Here is a 17,401-nt window from a genome sequence, read left to right as displayed (position 1 = left end):
TTCTCCTGATTAAAACACCAAAATGAAAGATACTTGACCAGCCCCCCCTCCACAAATAAAAATTGTAATTTTTTGTTTTCTGAATTTGAAAAAAAATGGACAGATTTTCAACGACCAATACGAACTTCCATGTTGATTTTTTCATCTAGCTGTCTTCAAATATCTTCTCGTAGGTACATTTAAATAACCACAATAAAAAATTGATTTTTTCAGATATTTTGTAAAATGGGTAAGTATGTTTTATGATTTTTTTGACTACATTTTTCAATTCTGATTATTTTTTTTGATCAAATGTATGTCTTTTTCACGACTTCGCACGACTTATACATGACCACTCAACCAAATACTAAACTTTAGCACGATTCGCACGACCTGCATGACCAGTTATGCACCCTGCGTAACTTTATTACGACCGAACGTATTTTCGTATTTTAATTAAATTCAAAACAGTTAAAGGCTTAAGACGAGGAAAACGTATCATAGCTGGTGTTCAGACAAGGACGAGAATGAGAAAGATACAGAGAGAGAGATCCGACAAGAAGGGAGGGGAAAAAATATGAAAAACTATACTGATAGGAAACAGTTGTCCGCGTATTTTTTACTAATCGTTAGCCGCCGCAAAATTAGATTTTACTCCGACCAATGAAAACGAGCTGTACGTTTCCATAGCAACCCATTGAAAATAGTGATAACACTGTAGTGTGTTTGAAAACGTAGATCTTAGGATTGAGATGATTTTCACTTTCTATTTTCTACTCTATGAATTGTATGGAGAAAAGGAGTGAAAAAAGTGATTGTTTTATTACGAAAAGCACCAAAAACATTATTCATCACATAATGAATGGTAAAAACCTTACAAATAAAATATTTCAATAATACAACATGTCAAGAAATTAATATCTAAGACTCTAGAGTTTCTTTCTTTGGACTCTTTTTCATCAATCTTTTTCGTAACTACATAATAATAGGTACCTTAATACATATTTTCATCTTTTTTTCATTCATTCACATCTTTCTGACTTAGCAAAATTACGTTTCCAGTCTTCTGCGGTCCTTGAAGTGACGGAATTAAAAAATTTACGGAAGAAACAGCAGCTTTTTCTGCCAACGTTGGCTTTTTGATAATTTTTTTACGTTTAGATGTGGTTTTTTTCTTAGTAGAGTACAGTCGGCGCTGAGGAATAATATTTGAACTGCTATCGGCTTTCTTTTGAATTTTTGTCTTCTTTTCACCATCCGTTGGCTTCGACATCAGAACAGGTATTTGTACAGCAGAGTTTTTCAACAAGAAATGGTTTTTCAACTTGATCAATTCATTGGTAAAGTACGTGTTATCTTCCGGCGTTTTTATCATTTCCGTGATTTCTTCGATTAATAATGATTGCGTTCTCCGTTCAGCCTCATCACCTCCGGTATCTTTATTTTTTATTTCATTCATGATTTCTTTCATCACACAATCTTCTGGCTCTATCCGTTCAGTTTCTTGTTGAGGGAGAATGATTGCTTGCTGTCCTTGAACTCCTTGATTTTTTCCGTGAAGATTAATGAACGCGCAAACCTGGTGAATATGCTTACACATATTCCAAGTTATAGAATTGTCATAACAACTACAAATGAAGTTATGAATGCAGGCTTTACATTCGCTGCAACTCAGCTTACAATCACTTTTGCATGCCGAATGCCATTCAACATTGTACTTCACCATCTCATCAGACTGAGATGTGACTATCCAAGATTCGTTTTCAACATTTACTGCTACGGAATTTTCGTAAGTTAAGGATGTTCGGTGACGATTTCTCAGGTGTTTCACTTTAATCGATACTATTCCTTTAAGCTGCATAATTACATGCTTGAAAACTTCAGTACGCAGGAACTTTAGGAGGTACGTTAAACATTTATCAAATCGCTTGACTTTTTTAGCTTTCAGATAAACGTATTTAATAGTTCTATGCATTCGCTCAATATGCATATTCGAGTTTAATCCAGAGTGAGTACGATAACAATATGCCCAACGTTGGAACTTTTCATCTTTCACGTAATTTGTATAGAAGTAATTCGCAAATTCTACAGTTCCTTCATCATTTAGCAGTTTTTCCATTCCAGCCTTGAGCAAAGTTTCGAAACTATTTTTGTCCAGTTCTTGCTGAAATGATTGAATCAAATTACTGGTTTCTTCACGTTTGGCGTCATCCTTTACTTTTACTAAATTATCATTCCATGCTTTTAAAACATGCCAAGAGCAATATAAACGAAACGTAGTTGATCCCATGACAGTTTCCCAAGCATTGTAAAAATGGGTGGCCATATCACTCATGAAAACCTTGGCAGTGATAGTACCAACCTTATCACGGATTTTTGAAAATGCAAACGTAAGTACAGCTTCGTCTTCACGGTTTGATATGATAAAGCAACATGGAAACCCTTGCCGGATTTCATCGAGTACCATAACAGTGTAAAGCTGAAAATCGTAGCTCATACCATGAGTCCCATCAAACGTTATAACATCCTGACCAAAGGTCTTCAGCATTTCACTCTGCACATTATTCATGATGATAACCATAAAATCTTCTTCTTTGAAAACTGGATACTCTTCACAAATACGATCTTGTGGTTTATAAAAGAGAACGCTAGATGAATCATTTTCTTGGTCTCCGGCTGCGTCATTTTTCCGCAGTTGCTGTACTAGTAAGTCAACGCTAATGGCATCATTCTCATCTTTTTTCGAATCATCAATGGGAATTTTAAATTCGCGACGAATGTTGTACAGATCTTGTTTGGTCAATAAATGTACTCGTTGAATGTCATCGGTCACAGATTCTTGGATATCTTCGATAATAACATTATCAGGAATTTTTAGCAACATTTTTTGAGCTAATTGCTTCTTAGTATTGGGAGATATGGTCAAATGGGCCACATCGTGTTGGTGCCCTACATGAGTAGAAACAAATGTGACGTTGAACTTCCCACAATCCGATATTTTAGCACAAATCTTGGCAGGACAATAAGAACCAAATTTACATGAACCTTGGGTTTTCAAAAATCGTTTTCCTGTGCGTTCACTCGTAAATCGACCTGACCGATGGCAGTAATAATATTCATACTTCGCTGTTCGTCCAGTATGAATAACGAATCGACACTTATTCTGTTTCTCCACCGAAGATTTCCAGGTCTATAAAGGAGAAAACACGGATACATGAGAGAATTATAATTTTATTAGAAATTACTCCTGAAATGGAGGGGAAAACGAAAAAAAAAGTAAGTAAAGTACAGCAGAGTAAGAATACAAATCATTTTTCATTTTTACCATAAACTCTTCCACATTTTGAAAACTCATTTCTTTCTTATCAATTTCTAGGTTCGGGTGATCATTTGTAAAATGTAAATCAAAATTTTTGGTTTTATTGCCCACAAAATCACACTCTTGGATCGGGCATGAGTAAGATTCCGATGATTTATTTGGGTTTGCATGTTTTTCAGGTTCTTTCTCTTTATTATTGTTCTTCTGAGTTTGAAGAATTATATCATGAGCATTTTTACAGTGTCTTTGCAAGTTAAAGAATCGCGAGAAAGATTTACCACAATTATCACAAATGAATGACATGATGTCATATTTTAATTTTTAATCAACAAATTAGATTAGTACTCAACAAATACGTGAAATCGGGAAACTTGAATAATTTATTTTCAAAAAAATTGTAAGTTTGTTATCAGGAATCAGGATTTATCAAAACACCTTCAGCTGGGTGGTGTAGAAGGTGTGGTAAAACCATTTTGATTGGTCGGAGTAAAATCTAATTTTGCGGCGGCTAACGATTAGTGTATTTTTTAATTAAACGATTCAACGCCTGCTAACCCGCCCCCAATGCCCTATACATCGCATCAGCGAACAGTATTTTTTATCCTTTTCTCGTATATACGGAAAAGTAGAAAAAAAAAAGGTTTACAAGAAAAATATTTTCGTTCGGTGTGTTTTTTTAATATTTTTATTTTTACAGCATAATCCTCTCTGGACGGTTCGGGTAATTATTTCGTATTTTTTCATTCTCATCGTGTCAACAGCTGATCGACGTTGTGTGGTTTTTTTCCTCTCTTCGGCTATCTAGCTCTCTGTTTCTCATCGGTCGTGTTTGTGAAAGCAAATGGTGAGATTTCAGCCGAACAGAGAGAAGTTTGCCTTTAAGCGGGTTTTAAAAGATTTCGTTGCAGTTGGGTATTTTTTCCTTTTTTTATTTCTTTTTTTGTTTCCTCAACAACCGCGTGTAATTGAATTCTATCGTCGAAATTATCTATTTAAAATATCGTTTATATTGTAATCATTCTGGAATGCTAATTTTTGCTAGAATGGGTATTTTTGCAGGGGGAATTAGTCCAGATGTGCTTTAAGAAAATGCTACGTGTTTTGAGGGAATTTTTCTTTGTTGGTAAGATTTTTCTTGGAACTATTTTCACATTTTTTTTCTCATTTTTTTGAGTGTTTTGAAACTTTGAGCTGAGCCTGGTTGATGTGAGTAGACTTCGGGTGTTGAAATCCATGAGCCATATTTTTTTGACAAGGGAACCTCTGAATCAGTGAGTGATTAATTTTGTTTGACAAATTTTCGAAAACTTAAAAAAATAACAAAAGCTGTTTTAAAAGTGATTTTGAAACTTTTGCCTGAAATATCCTTACTTTTGACCATTTCAAAACGATTTAAAATTTTTCAAAAAAAAATGCTGGAGTCTCCGGAAGGAACCTGAACTGCTAATTGTTGATTTGTGTGGGAGTAGAAAATTGAAAGATTTACATTAGTTTTACATGTTCGAAACACTTTCTACCTAATTCATAAAAAAGTATATTTTCAAAAATTCCCCTAAAATCCAAAATTGGTGTTCAGCACTTGAAATTTCGAACCTTCATTAGATAGGTAAATTGAAATGTCCAATCGGTTTTCTGTTCCCTTCCCCTTCCCCTCGGCTGAAATTTATCATTTTCAGCATGTTTGAAATTCACATTTCAACGCCACTTTTTCCTCAATCCATAGGCAGGTATGTATGTATTAGGTAATGGTAATGATAATGATAATGAAAAAAAAAACAGGTTTGATAATTTTCATTTGTAATTTATTATCGCGTCATTTTTTCAATACAATTAAATATTTACAATTTCTTATGATTATTTTAAGATTCTATGCATTTTACATTCGCATGGGTCGTTTTGGAGCAGAGGAGCAGGCTCTCTCATAGTCGTATTTCGACTTCTTGGCCACATTCTGTGACTCTACACGTCTGACTTTGCGTTTCTTTTCACCATTTAGCTTAGGTGGTTGTCTGGGAGCATTTATTCGCTCAGGATTGTCCAGGTATTTAGCCATCCTTTGTCGTTGCCTTATTCGTTGACGAACACGTCTTCTCATAATTCTTGGCAGCGTACGATCTGACAGATAGATTCTGTACCATTCTTTGCGCACAGTCAAAGCAGCTTGCATCGAAGGAGGATCAAGCATTCGAAATATCGTCGTTGATATTTCCAGTGGCAAAGCACTGATGATGTCAAATCGGTTTTCCTCGGTCGACATTTTAATTTCGCACTAAGCACTTTCAACTTGTAAAATATTTCACTTGAGCAGTTGGAGCAGTTCAAATAGCAATCTAGTTCGAAGGTCTGATCGCTATTAACCTTTTGATGGAGAGGTACTCCCTTATATAGCATAGTAAGGGGTGTGGCTGCTTGCATAGCCACACCCAAGAGACCAATCAGATGAGCCCTTGGGTGTGGTCTTTGCTCATGCCTACGTGCCCCGAAAAGGACCACACCTATTTTTTTCCTGATGCATTGTATAACCACACCCAATGGGTCAATTAGATATGCGAATGGGTGTGGTGCTTGCTCATGATACAAAATCTGCTCATATACCTACTATGTTTCATTTCTCTCTTATTGGTAAAATTTTTCACTAAATAAAATGAACTCATCATTAAAAAAATCAAAATTCGAACAAATTCAAAAAATAAAACAAATTTGAATTTTTTGCCATGTTTTGTAAATTTTATCAAACTTTTTCATGAAATACGTCAGAAATAGGTCAAAATAAGACAACTGAATAAATTTAAACTTTTTTTGATGTTTGGAATTGAAAATTGAATTTTTTCGAATTCCGATTTTTTTGTGATAAGTTCATTTCATTGAGTGAAAGTGTTTTTTCAACTTTTTCAACAGATACTTAAAAATAGGAGTCAAATGGGTCAACTTCACCAATCAAAACTTTTTTTCGTGTTTTAAATCAAAAAATCACATTTTTTTTTTGCAAACTTTTGATTTTTTTTTCGATTTTTTCAAATCGACTTTTCGAAATAACGCCATCCCAATTTTTTAATATGTTGTTCAGCATGAAAAGTAGTCCATAATATATTTTTTTAGAATTTTTGAGAATCGGAACGATATGAAAACTACGTTTTGAAACTTTTCGAGCTAATTTTTCGTACGAAAAAAAGTGACAACACTGATTTTTATGATACCACCAAAAAGCCTTTCAAAACCCTCAACTATTGGAAAAAGTTCTATTTTGGTAGGTACTGCGGTTATCGAGTAATCCACTGCTGAAATTTATGATATTTCAAGTTCCCTGAAAACTTTGACACCCCCTAGCAGCCTTTAAAAAAAGTCAAGAGAGCTGCGATTTGCGCCACTGGTCATCTCTTTGGAAGGTATTTCCACAGGAAAAATTTCAAAAAAATCGCCGACCCCCCCTTACCCCTTCTTGGTCGAATTGATGCGAAATGACCTCCAAAAAAAAAACATGTTGGTGCAATTCTCGATGATGATGCTGAGAAAGGAGATTCTCATCACCTCGTAGGGCGAGCAAGTATGATTTATTTATAATTACGGAGGCATAAACCCACTGTTCGTGCTTGGCTTAAACCTGTCAGAAGGTGGAAGCTTTCGTAATACCGTTAATTTTATCATTTTTCAGTTATCTAGCCTTGAATATATTTCAATGGAATTTTCTTCCTTAATTAAGAAAACGACCGAAATTGCCTCGCTTAATTACCTGGGTACTTTTTCTGTTTTTTGGTATTTTTTTTTTAGTGATAATCGATGTGATTTTTTTTTCTATCAGAATATGTACATGATCTTGGTCACTATTTTATTAGTTGAAGACTCGTCGAATTTTATTATCTCATGGATTATGATGAAAACACGAAGAATTTATGATAAATTTCACTCCCCCCTCCTATCTTTTGTTCCCAAATCTCCTTGAAAATTCCAACTCACTCACAACAACTTCGAATGAAAATGTTCTATTCAAAAAATACCTACCCCTACAAATTACACACAAAATTGACCCCTTCATCGATCCACTCCCATTGAAAAAGCCTCTTTTTTCCCGTTCTAAAAAAATATACTCCGAATAACGACATTAAAAAAAGTAAAGGCCACCAATTAACCCCCATTAAACGTAATATTTTCTTCAAGCTGAAAAAGAAAACGAGTATTTTGCGAGTTTGAACTCGTTAATTTCGCTATATTTGCTCACTTATCGTATTACATAGGTAGGCTACAGGCGCGGCGAGAGTACGGGTACCTTCGCTACTAAAATGCATAAGTCAAATAAAAGCTCAGCATAACGTTGTTGGAATAAGTATTCGTTGTAGTACGTAGGTATAATTCAGGTCGATGTAAACATCGCTTCTCGGTCGCAGCACTTCAGACACAAGTACGCACAAACTGGCGAAAGAGCCCGATAAATTCATCGCGAGTTCAAAGTAAGAGAAATATGACGAATTACGGTTGAAGATTTTTTTTTTGCTTTTTATTTCTTCTTTATAAATTCTTTTATAGAGGTATTTCAACCATATGTTGAGAACCAGGAAGACGAAGATGAGGTAAGAGGAGGAGAAAAGTTTAAACGGTAAATCAACTTTGTATATGTTTATCGAATTATGCATTGGCAATACGCATACATTACTCGTATGGGAGTAGGCTATATTTATACTCGATGAAATATCTGGGAATATATTTTTTTTTTTGATTTTTTTCGGTTTCAGTTCTCAAAGTAGGAACGTATAATTTTTTTTATGGGAGAATAATTTTCATTTAATGTTACCCATTTGAATTAGTTGATTGATCTGTGTTGGTTTCCTCTTGAAAATATTTTCTTTTAGCTGTCAGGGCTGTAAGTTTACGGTCCAAATGGCAAAAAGTGACCTAGAAGTCCAATTTGACTTACATTTTTGCGACCTAATATTTCAGTTAGTTATTTGTGAATACTTATGGGTCTAAAACATCAGAAAAGACAGGTACCCAATTATTCTGAATTTTCTAAGTTTTCATAGCAGGAAAATAGAACTCAAAATCAAAAAATTTTCAACATCGTATCAAAATTTTGAGAAAGTTTTTAAAAACGTGTCATGCAAATCATATAAAAAAATGGGTTGAAATTCTGATAGAAAATCAAAAATTTCTTTCAAAAATGTTTTTGAGCATGTTTGGAAAATTTTGAACCTAAAACTGGGTCATGATTTTTGAAATTTATAAAAAAATTTTGAGAAAGTTTTTAAAAACGTGTCATGCAAATCATCTAAAAAAAATGGGTTGAAATCCTGATAGAAAATCAAAAAAATTCTTTCAAAAATTTTTTTCTGCATGTTTGGAAAATTTTGAACCTAAAACTGAGTCATGATTTTTGAAATTTATGAAAAAATGTCGTGCAAATTATCAAAATTGTTTTGAGCATTTTTGAAACATTTTAAGCTCAAAATTGGTTTTTTGATTTTCAGAATTTTCCAACAAAAAAAAACTGTCATTTCCCATCAAAATAAGTTGAAATTTCGGCAGAAAATCAAAAATGTTTATCAAAACTATTTTTGAACAGTTTTCAGAATTTTTTACTCAAAATTGCATCATCATTTTCGATCCATCAAAGCTCGTCGTTATTTCGTGAGAATGTTTTCAAGTATTTTTGAGAAAAATTCAAATATTTTGGGGAAATGTTTTTCGAGCAATTTCAAAGAATTTTGTTGTACAAAATTGGATCATAATTTTCGAAATTTTTGAAAAATTATTTTCCGATCTGCCAAAAGAGCTAAAACTTTGCGAAGAACCCAAATAATTCAACGAGAATTATTTTGAGCTTTTTTGAAAAACTATGATTGATGAGTCCAAAACTGAGTCATGATTTTCGAAAGTTTCGAAAAAGTATCATGCGACCCACCAATTTTTTCATGCAAATTTTAGGAGAGCATCAAAAATGTCTAAGTACGTTTTTTTTTGTTGAATTTTGACAAATTTCAGCCTCGCATTTGGTTGATTTTTGGAAACTATATCGAAACTGAATGTAATTTTGACATCATTTGGACTGAAAATTGTACAAAGGTGCTTGAAAGCGTTTTGATATTATACATTTTTGATTTTCTGTGAAAATTTTAACGCATTTGATGATTCGCAGAACAGCTTTTTAAGGAGTCCTGAAAATCATGAAACAATTTCGAGCTGAAAATTCTTCGATGCTGCTCAAAAAACATTCTCGTTGAAATATTTGTGTTTCTCGCAAAATTTCAACCCAATATAGGCAAATTTCATGAAATTTTTTTAAAAATCCCAGAAATCGTTGCCCAATTTTGAACTTGAAATTATTTCAATGAATTTTTTGAAATTTATGAAATAGTTTCAACTTATTTTGATAGGCCATTTCAACATTCTCAAAAATCACGTCTTCATTTTGGGCGCAAAACACTTGAAAACTTCTCGAAAACATCTTCGTTCCTTCTTAAAGCTGAATTTTTCCCAAAAAAAAAGCTCAAAAATCTCAAAAGGCGTGACTTAATTTTGAATTCAAAATCTGTTAAAAACACTCAAAAAAATCATTTTCAATACACTCGAGTTTCTTGCAAAATTTTAGTCATTTTTGAAAAATTTCCAGGCATTTTTTTAGAAGTTTCAAAAATTATGACTCAATTACAAGCAACCAAATTCTTCAAAAATTCTCAAAAAAATTGTTATTTTTCAAAACAATTGGATTTTTGCGTAATTTTGATTCATTCTGATTGATCGCATGACATTTTTCAAAAATTCCAAAAATCGTGACTCAATTTTGGACTCAAAATACTTCAAAACTGCTCCAAAAGAGTTTTGATAAAAAATGTTGATTTCCTTCCAAAATTTCAATTAATACGTCGCATGCCAATGTTTTGAAAATTTTGAAAAATTGTGAGCATATTTTGGGCTAAAAATTCTTCAAATATGCTCGAGAAAGACAATGTTGTTGAAATATTTGAATTTTTCGCGAAATTTTTGCCCATTTGGATAAGATTACGTGATGTACAACTTTTTCAAAGACTTGATAATGTCTGCATAAGTAATAATTTTTGGGCTAAATTTGCCCAAAAATTACACTTAAGGGGCCCCTGTTCCCCATTTTGCTACTGATAATCTGAGATAAACATATATTCGAAGTGAGCAAAATGCCCAGTACTGGCCTGTGAAAAAAATTTGGACCTTTACCATTTTGAAAACTGGCGGTTTTTGGGTTCCACTCTTTATCCTGCTACTGAAAAAAATCCAAACCACATCTCTTACGTGGGCTATGGACAGATTAGATCTTCTGAGCATGCTAAGGTCATCTCATCGATACCTTCACTTTAGGACGAGGCTACAAGTGAAAAGATTAGCTAAAAACAAAAGCTACCCGGTGTTAAAAATTTCACACGAAAAAGCCATTCAACAGCCAATTTCGTGTGAAATGTACTCCCACTCGAGTAACTAAACCGAAAAACGAATTTATACAGTCAATGTAGCGGTAAGTATAGAGGTAATTTTATTAAAGGATAGAAAAAAAGAAAGGAAAAAAAAGAAGGAAAAGAAAGAAGAAAACGAGAACAAATTGGAGGATCACGATGGAGCTCGTAAGTTTAATACCCGGCTCATTTGTCGAACTGTTTTACGAGGAAGGCGTCACCGTGCGTTGTCGACTGTACAGTATAAAGTTTCACGGTGCGATTTCAAGGTATATAGTGTGAGCTAGAAAGTTCACAACGATGGCTCGGTTACATTGATAAGGTAATTTTTCGCGTAGGCATTCGGATCTCTCACGCTTTCCCAGCAGAAAAGGCAACACGATGAAGAAGGTGTGAGGCATGAGGCTTTGCGAATACTTAATAGATGGAGGCGACTATACGACGATTATATATATTTAGTAAAGTAGGCATATAAGTTGCGTAAGGGTATACAAGAAAAGTATGCTCGAGTGTGAGAGTATTGGTGAATCGACCCTGCCTCTCTTCATCGCCCTGTCTCCCTTCTCGATCTCATGATGACAAAATATTACAAGTAGGTAGCGTGTATAGAGGATGGATGCAGACTTACTACACACATACACCTTATACTCGTACGTATACGCTTGTGTATCCGGTAGCGTTTATCGAAACGGCATTATTTACTGGCAAGTTTTTGGCATATTTTGAATATGTTACCAGGTTTGAACTATCTGTGTGAAAGTTTGTATTCTGCTCGTTGTATCTAATCTTCGAAACATATGTGTGTTCGTAGGTGCTTAAAAGTTAGACAAGTAAAGGGTTTGCATAAGCGTGTCTTTGAATTAATAAGTTCGCCTGTTATAAATCACAAGTCTACGTCTAAATTTATGTCAAGCTTTAAAGCCTTTAATGGTTAAAGTGTCATTTATCTTTTGTTATACGCCGCACACCGCCAGCCAACGTTACTGGGATGCCAAGGTGTACCTAGCTTTTTTTTTTTGAGAATTTTTTTCTACGATGGTATTGGGTAAATTCCACCACCGAGTGATTGGAAATTGAGAGATCGTAATTCAAAATGGTGATGATATTGTTATCTTGCCCATGATAAAAATTTCATATCGTGATTCATGAAATGCGAAAAATTATGTTTTGTTTACCTGCCTGAAATTCATTTTAGGGATACAACTTCTTCCCCCTCCCTAACGCCGTAGGCAAATCGTTAAAAGATGATGAATTATGAATTTTTTGTTTTCTGTCAGAATCACAATTATCTTCGAACTTGAAATATCCAAAAAAAATCCATCCTGGAAAAAACATCTCTAATTTCTTTCATTTTTTTTTATTTTCATGCAAATTTTGTCTAATTTTCTGATTGATTATTTTTAAATTTTAAACATTTTATTCTGAAAAAAATCTCAGAGTTTTTCAATTTTGATGAGAAATTATGAAAAATTTGTTGTAACTTCTGTTTTTCACACTTGGCAGCATTGATTACTTTCCAGAAAAGAAAATATTCAATAGGGAATGAAATGAAAATGGCATTTCATGAAACAAGGCACTGTAAACGTGTTGTCCTGTTTGCCATACGTGCCTACGTGACACAGACAGCATTCAGGGGTCACGTAGGCATGATCAACTTGACCGACTGGGTGTGGTTATGCAATGCATTTGGTAAAAAATAGGTGTGGTCCTTTTCGGGGCACGTAGGCATGAGCAAAGACCACACCCAAGCCCTCGTCTGATTGGTCGACTGGGTGTGGCTTTTCAAACAGCCACGCCCCATACGATCCTATATAAGGGAGTACTTCTCCACCAAAACGTCAATAGCGATCAGACCTTCGAACTAGATTGCTATTTAAACTGCTCCAACTGCTCAAGTGAAATATTTTACAAGTTGAAAGTGCTTAGTGCGAAATAAGAATGTCGACCGAGGAAAGCCGATTTGACATCATCAGTGCTTTGCCACTGGAAATATCAACGACCATATTTCGCATGCTTGATCCTCCTTCGATGCAAGCTGCTTTGACTGTGCGCAAAGAATGGTACAGAATCTATCTGTCAGATCTTGCGCTGCCAAGAATTATGAAAAAACGTATTCGTCAAAGAATAAAGCAACGACAAAGGATGGCCAAATACCTGGACAATCCTGAGCGAATAAATGCTCCCATTCAACCACCTAAGCTAAATGGTGAAAAGAAACGCAAAGTCAGACGTGCAGAGTCACAGAATGTGGCCAAGAAGCCGAGATACGACAGTGAGAGAGCCTGCTTCTCTGCTCCAAAACGACCCATGCGAATGTAAAAAGCATAGAATCTTAAAATAACTATAAGAATTTGTAAATATTTCATTGTATTGAAAAAACGACAAGATAATATATCACAGATGAAACTATCAAACCTGTTTTTTTTTCACAATCATTACCACCTATAGAGTGAGGAAAAAGTGGTGCTTAAATGCGAATTTCAAACATGCTGAAAATGATAGATTTCACCCGAGGGGGAGGGGAAGAGAACAGAAAACCGAATGGACATTTTAGTTTTAAAAATAATTACCTAGTACCTAATGAAGATAAAATTTCAAGTGCATGAAGATCAATTTCGGATTTGAGGTGAATTTTTGAAAATTTCAAAAATATTTTTTAACAGCAATTTTCATACTTTTTCATGAATTAGAAAGTGTTTTGAGCATGAGAGACTAATGTGAATAATTCTTTCAATTTTCAACTCCCACCCAAATGAACAACATAACAGTTCAACAAACCATCTATACTTCTCTGTATTAAAATTGTTAAACCGGCTTCTTCTTTCATTAGAGTGAGAAAAAATTAGAGCTGAAGTGTTTATTGATTTTTGGCGAATAAATTTTTAAAAATTAAAAAAAACTGTTTCAAAGGCAATTCTTAAAATTTTTTGAGAAATGTGGACCAATGTGAATAATTTTTCAGGCATCACTAGTATAGTCTTGGATTCTTCTGAAGACTCCAGCGACTTTTTTATTTTCTCCAGAAATTTTAAATCACTCCGAAAGCACCAAAAGTGAATTTCATCACCTACATAACTTTGATTGGTGCCTATTTTGGGCACCTACTCGAACATTTTAGAAGGTCACTACAAAATTCCAGTAGCGAGAGCTCAAAAACGAATTTTAAATCAATTGTGATATTCAAAAAGGAATAATCTCGAAAACAATCTCCATTTTGTTCTTTTAGGAGTCCTCAACAATTTTTCAACTTTTTCGAAGGCTTCCAAATCACTCAGAAGGGACCAAAAATGAACCTAAGCACCTATAACTTCGGTGGATGCTTAATGGGAATTCTTTGGAAGTGAACTTTGGACCAATTCGTAAATTTCTGCAATTATTGACAAATCGATTTTTTGAAGAAAAACACCTCAATATACGAATAGACTAATTTCGCTAAACAGCTAGCATTTTGTCAACACAGGCGAAAAGCAGGACTTTGTCACAATACTGGCAAAGTTGACGTTTTCCCGTATTTTAGTGAACACCACGAGATTTTGGATAATATGTACATATCTATCTCCACTTTTTAGAATCTTCTGCGGAAATTTTTTTTTCCAGAAATCCAAAGGTTTTATCGATCATTTAAAAACAAACAGAACTTCTCACAATTTTTGACTAAAAGCATCACGTTGACAAATTCAGCAAAAAGCTGGACTTTTTGGGGAATTATTGACCAAAAAGTGGCACATTTTATAGAAATTTTCTTAAAAACAAAAATTTTGTATTGGCGAACAAATTATTTTTCTTCGCATTGTTTGTCAAAAAACGAGATTTTTTTGCAACTTTTGGGATTTTTGGATACATTAAGTGATAACGTTCCCGAAAACTGAAAAAATGTTTTGGAACGCAGTGGTGCGAATTTTTTGGTCATTATTACTAATTTTAGAAAATCGAAAAAATTTCATAAGATTTTGTCGCTTTTTTCTATTTTTTGAAATCGGCAATAATGATCAAAAAATTGGCACCACTGCGTTCCCAAAAAAAATACCATCGTTGCAGCAACGATATTTAAAAATCTTTTAGCATAATTAATGCGAAATATCCGCGAAGAAAAAATTTTCAAAACACGAATTTATTCAAAAATAAGCGATTTGCAAATTTTTCCTCGCGAAGTGTCCCCCTGGGATTTGGATGGAAAGTGGACCAAGTGGTAGCCCATGGCCCATATACCACTCCATTAAAATATTAGCTGCTAGTTTTCAGTTTAGCTCACACAGTAAAATTTAAAATTTTCAAATTTTCAAAAATCGCTACCCCAACGCTCAGGTTTTTCCCACGGTGTTGTCGTGGGAAAATTCTGATCCACGCGCTCGCACAAGAAACTTTTTTGATTTTCCCATTCAGCTAAATTTTTCATTCTACATCTTTCAAGGATTATTCAAATTTTAAATACATAGTTTCATTTAGGAATGGATGGACCATTTCTTCCAAACCAGGTTGGGTAGCAACAGGAGCGAAAAAATCTCCTTGAGGGCCCACATGACCCCTCCAGAGGGTACCTCCGAAGCTAAAAATTTTTCCAAGTAGCATTCTTTCAACTCAAAATGAAGGTCTCTGCGCTATTCAAGCAGTTAAAACTCAAATCGAAAGCTACTCTAGCATGAATATACACGGCTCATTCAAATCACCACCTGAGGAGCTGGATATCAAAACGCCGTAAGTCCATTTTTATGAAAATTGAGATAAGAGTGTTTTCCTATGTAAAATTCAACGGGGAATCGATTGCAGCCATCGTCGTAAATCCATCTGCCATGCTTCACCTCGAAAATCCCGCTCAAAGTTGAGATTTACTTCAAAACGCAGTAAAAACCAGCAATTTTACTTCAAAACGCAGTAACTACACTATTTTTAGCGTTTTTTGTGTTTTAAGGTTGGTAAACATTGATTTCAGAAGGTGGTTACTGTTGATAATGAAACTACAGACTTTTAAAAAATTTTCAACATATTGTTCAATCATAATCACACTTGGCCTGAACATAAAAAACAAAATCTTGTGTCATGACTCAGTCACTATGGCAAACGGCGCTTCAATTTTGAATATTTTTTTTACTATTTAATAGATAATAATCATTAAAATGGTTCTCTAGTCTCTACCCATGTGTTTTTATTTCAGTAAGAGAGTGCCGGTGTATTTACTGCGTTTTGATATAAAATGTGCGTGATTTTTGTAGCAAGTTTCAGATCAAAACGCAGTAACTGTCTTTTACCGGCTTTTCGAAGAAAAGTCAGGTACTGTATTTGTCTCAACTGTGACAGTTTCGGTCCGGAGTAAATTTTCTTTGCGTTTTGGGGTGTTGGGATCATTGTGGGACCATTAGTTTTTTTTCAGGTTTCCTTAAAGTTTATATATATATATATATATATATATAAAAATATTTTAGGGGGCAAACTCGTAACCTTTTTCTTGATTAAACAGCAAACTCATAACGTTTTGACAAACTCGTAACCTTTTTAGGACGTGACTTTTCGATGAGGTGCCATATGAATCTACAAGGTGTGGGGAGTCTACTGGCAAAGTTTGAGCAGGGACGTGAGATTGCTGTTTATACACTTTCACATTTCACTCAATTTTCAAATGAGTACATAGCCTAATTAATATGTACCAGGACATGAGGGAAAGGTGCTTATTGCCAATTTGCCACAAATCATTTTTTTACGTTCTGTTTGGTGATTTTGGTGGTTGAAGATGTCCTCTTTCACATGGCGTGGTCAAAAATCGTCTAAAATAAATTTTTGACCGCTCAATTTTAATTTAGAGTTGATTATACTGGTCGGAATTTTCGTGTTTTTCAATCTAAACATTGATTTTATGGGAAAAGTATGCATCCTAGGAGAAAAATGCAATGAAGGAAATTGTAGAGAATAAAATTTCCTTTCTGCTCAGAGCTGGTTATTTTTCTGTAGGATGCTTTGTTGAAAAATTATTTGCGAAAAACAGAGACGTATGGGACTTTTAAAAAAAAGCTTTTCTGAAAAATTTATGTTTCGGCAATGAGATACCTCTTCACAGGTCACCCAAAAATCAAGTTAACGAATATAACGCAGCCTAACATCGAGTACTATCAGGCCTATGGGGTTACGCGTCGAGCGCATGCACAGCAACGAAGTTACAGAGGGGTCTTGAGATTGCTGTTTATACAAAACGTTATGAGTTTACCTGTATGCGGCTATATATATAGGTATTAGTATCCAGACTTGTCAACTAATGAATGGGTTAATTTTACTATACAAGTGGACTGACCAACTTCTCAACTATAGTTGACAAGTCATGGGTTAATTTTACTATACAAGTCAACTATGAGTTTTCAGAAACTTCCACCAGAGTGCGCATGGATTAGAAATCAAGGCGCGAGGACGAACACAGGGTCTACAGTCGATTTGTAGTGAGTAGAATGTGATGCGCTGGTGGAGATGTATCTAAATACTTCGAACCTGAGTGTACACGACAACAAATTTGACCTAAAATTTTTCAGTATTTTATTGGCCCAATGAAAAATTAAAAACATCAAAAATTTTTATGCTGTTCAAGCTTTCTTGTGGTGTCTTAACTTCCTTAAAATTCAAATTACTTCAACTCCATTTTCAAAATTTTTTTTCAAAATTTAGCCTAAAAATCCGATTACTTTTTCCAACACGTAGATTTTTCTAA

General features: G+C 34.3%; 2 protein-coding genes across 2 annotated transcripts in view; both read right to left on the bottom strand.

Moving 5' to 3' along the window:
• Positions 1–17,401, bottom strand: part of LOC135846515 (uncharacterized) — a 540,933-nt gene that overhangs the window by 278,309 nt on the left and 245,223 nt on the right. The window lies entirely within an intron of this gene.
• Positions 605–4,546, bottom strand: LOC135847611 (uncharacterized). Its single transcript, XM_065367230.1, has 2 exons — positions 3,305–4,546; positions 605–3,169 (listed from the first exon to the last, which is right to left on the bottom strand). The coding sequence occupies exons 1-2, from the start codon at positions 3,599–3,601 to the stop codon at positions 998–1,000; spliced, it is 2,469 nt and encodes an 822-aa protein (XP_065223302.1). The 5' UTR covers positions 3,602–4,546; the 3' UTR covers positions 605–997.

This window comes from Planococcus citri, chromosome 5 (assembly GCF_950023065.1).
Source record: "Planococcus citri chromosome 5, ihPlaCitr1.1, whole genome shotgun sequence".
NCBI lineage: Eukaryota > Metazoa > Arthropoda > Insecta > Hemiptera > Pseudococcidae > Planococcus > Planococcus citri.
Note: the sequence above shows the minus strand (reverse complement) of the source record. Positions and strands in the feature narration are given on the sequence as shown.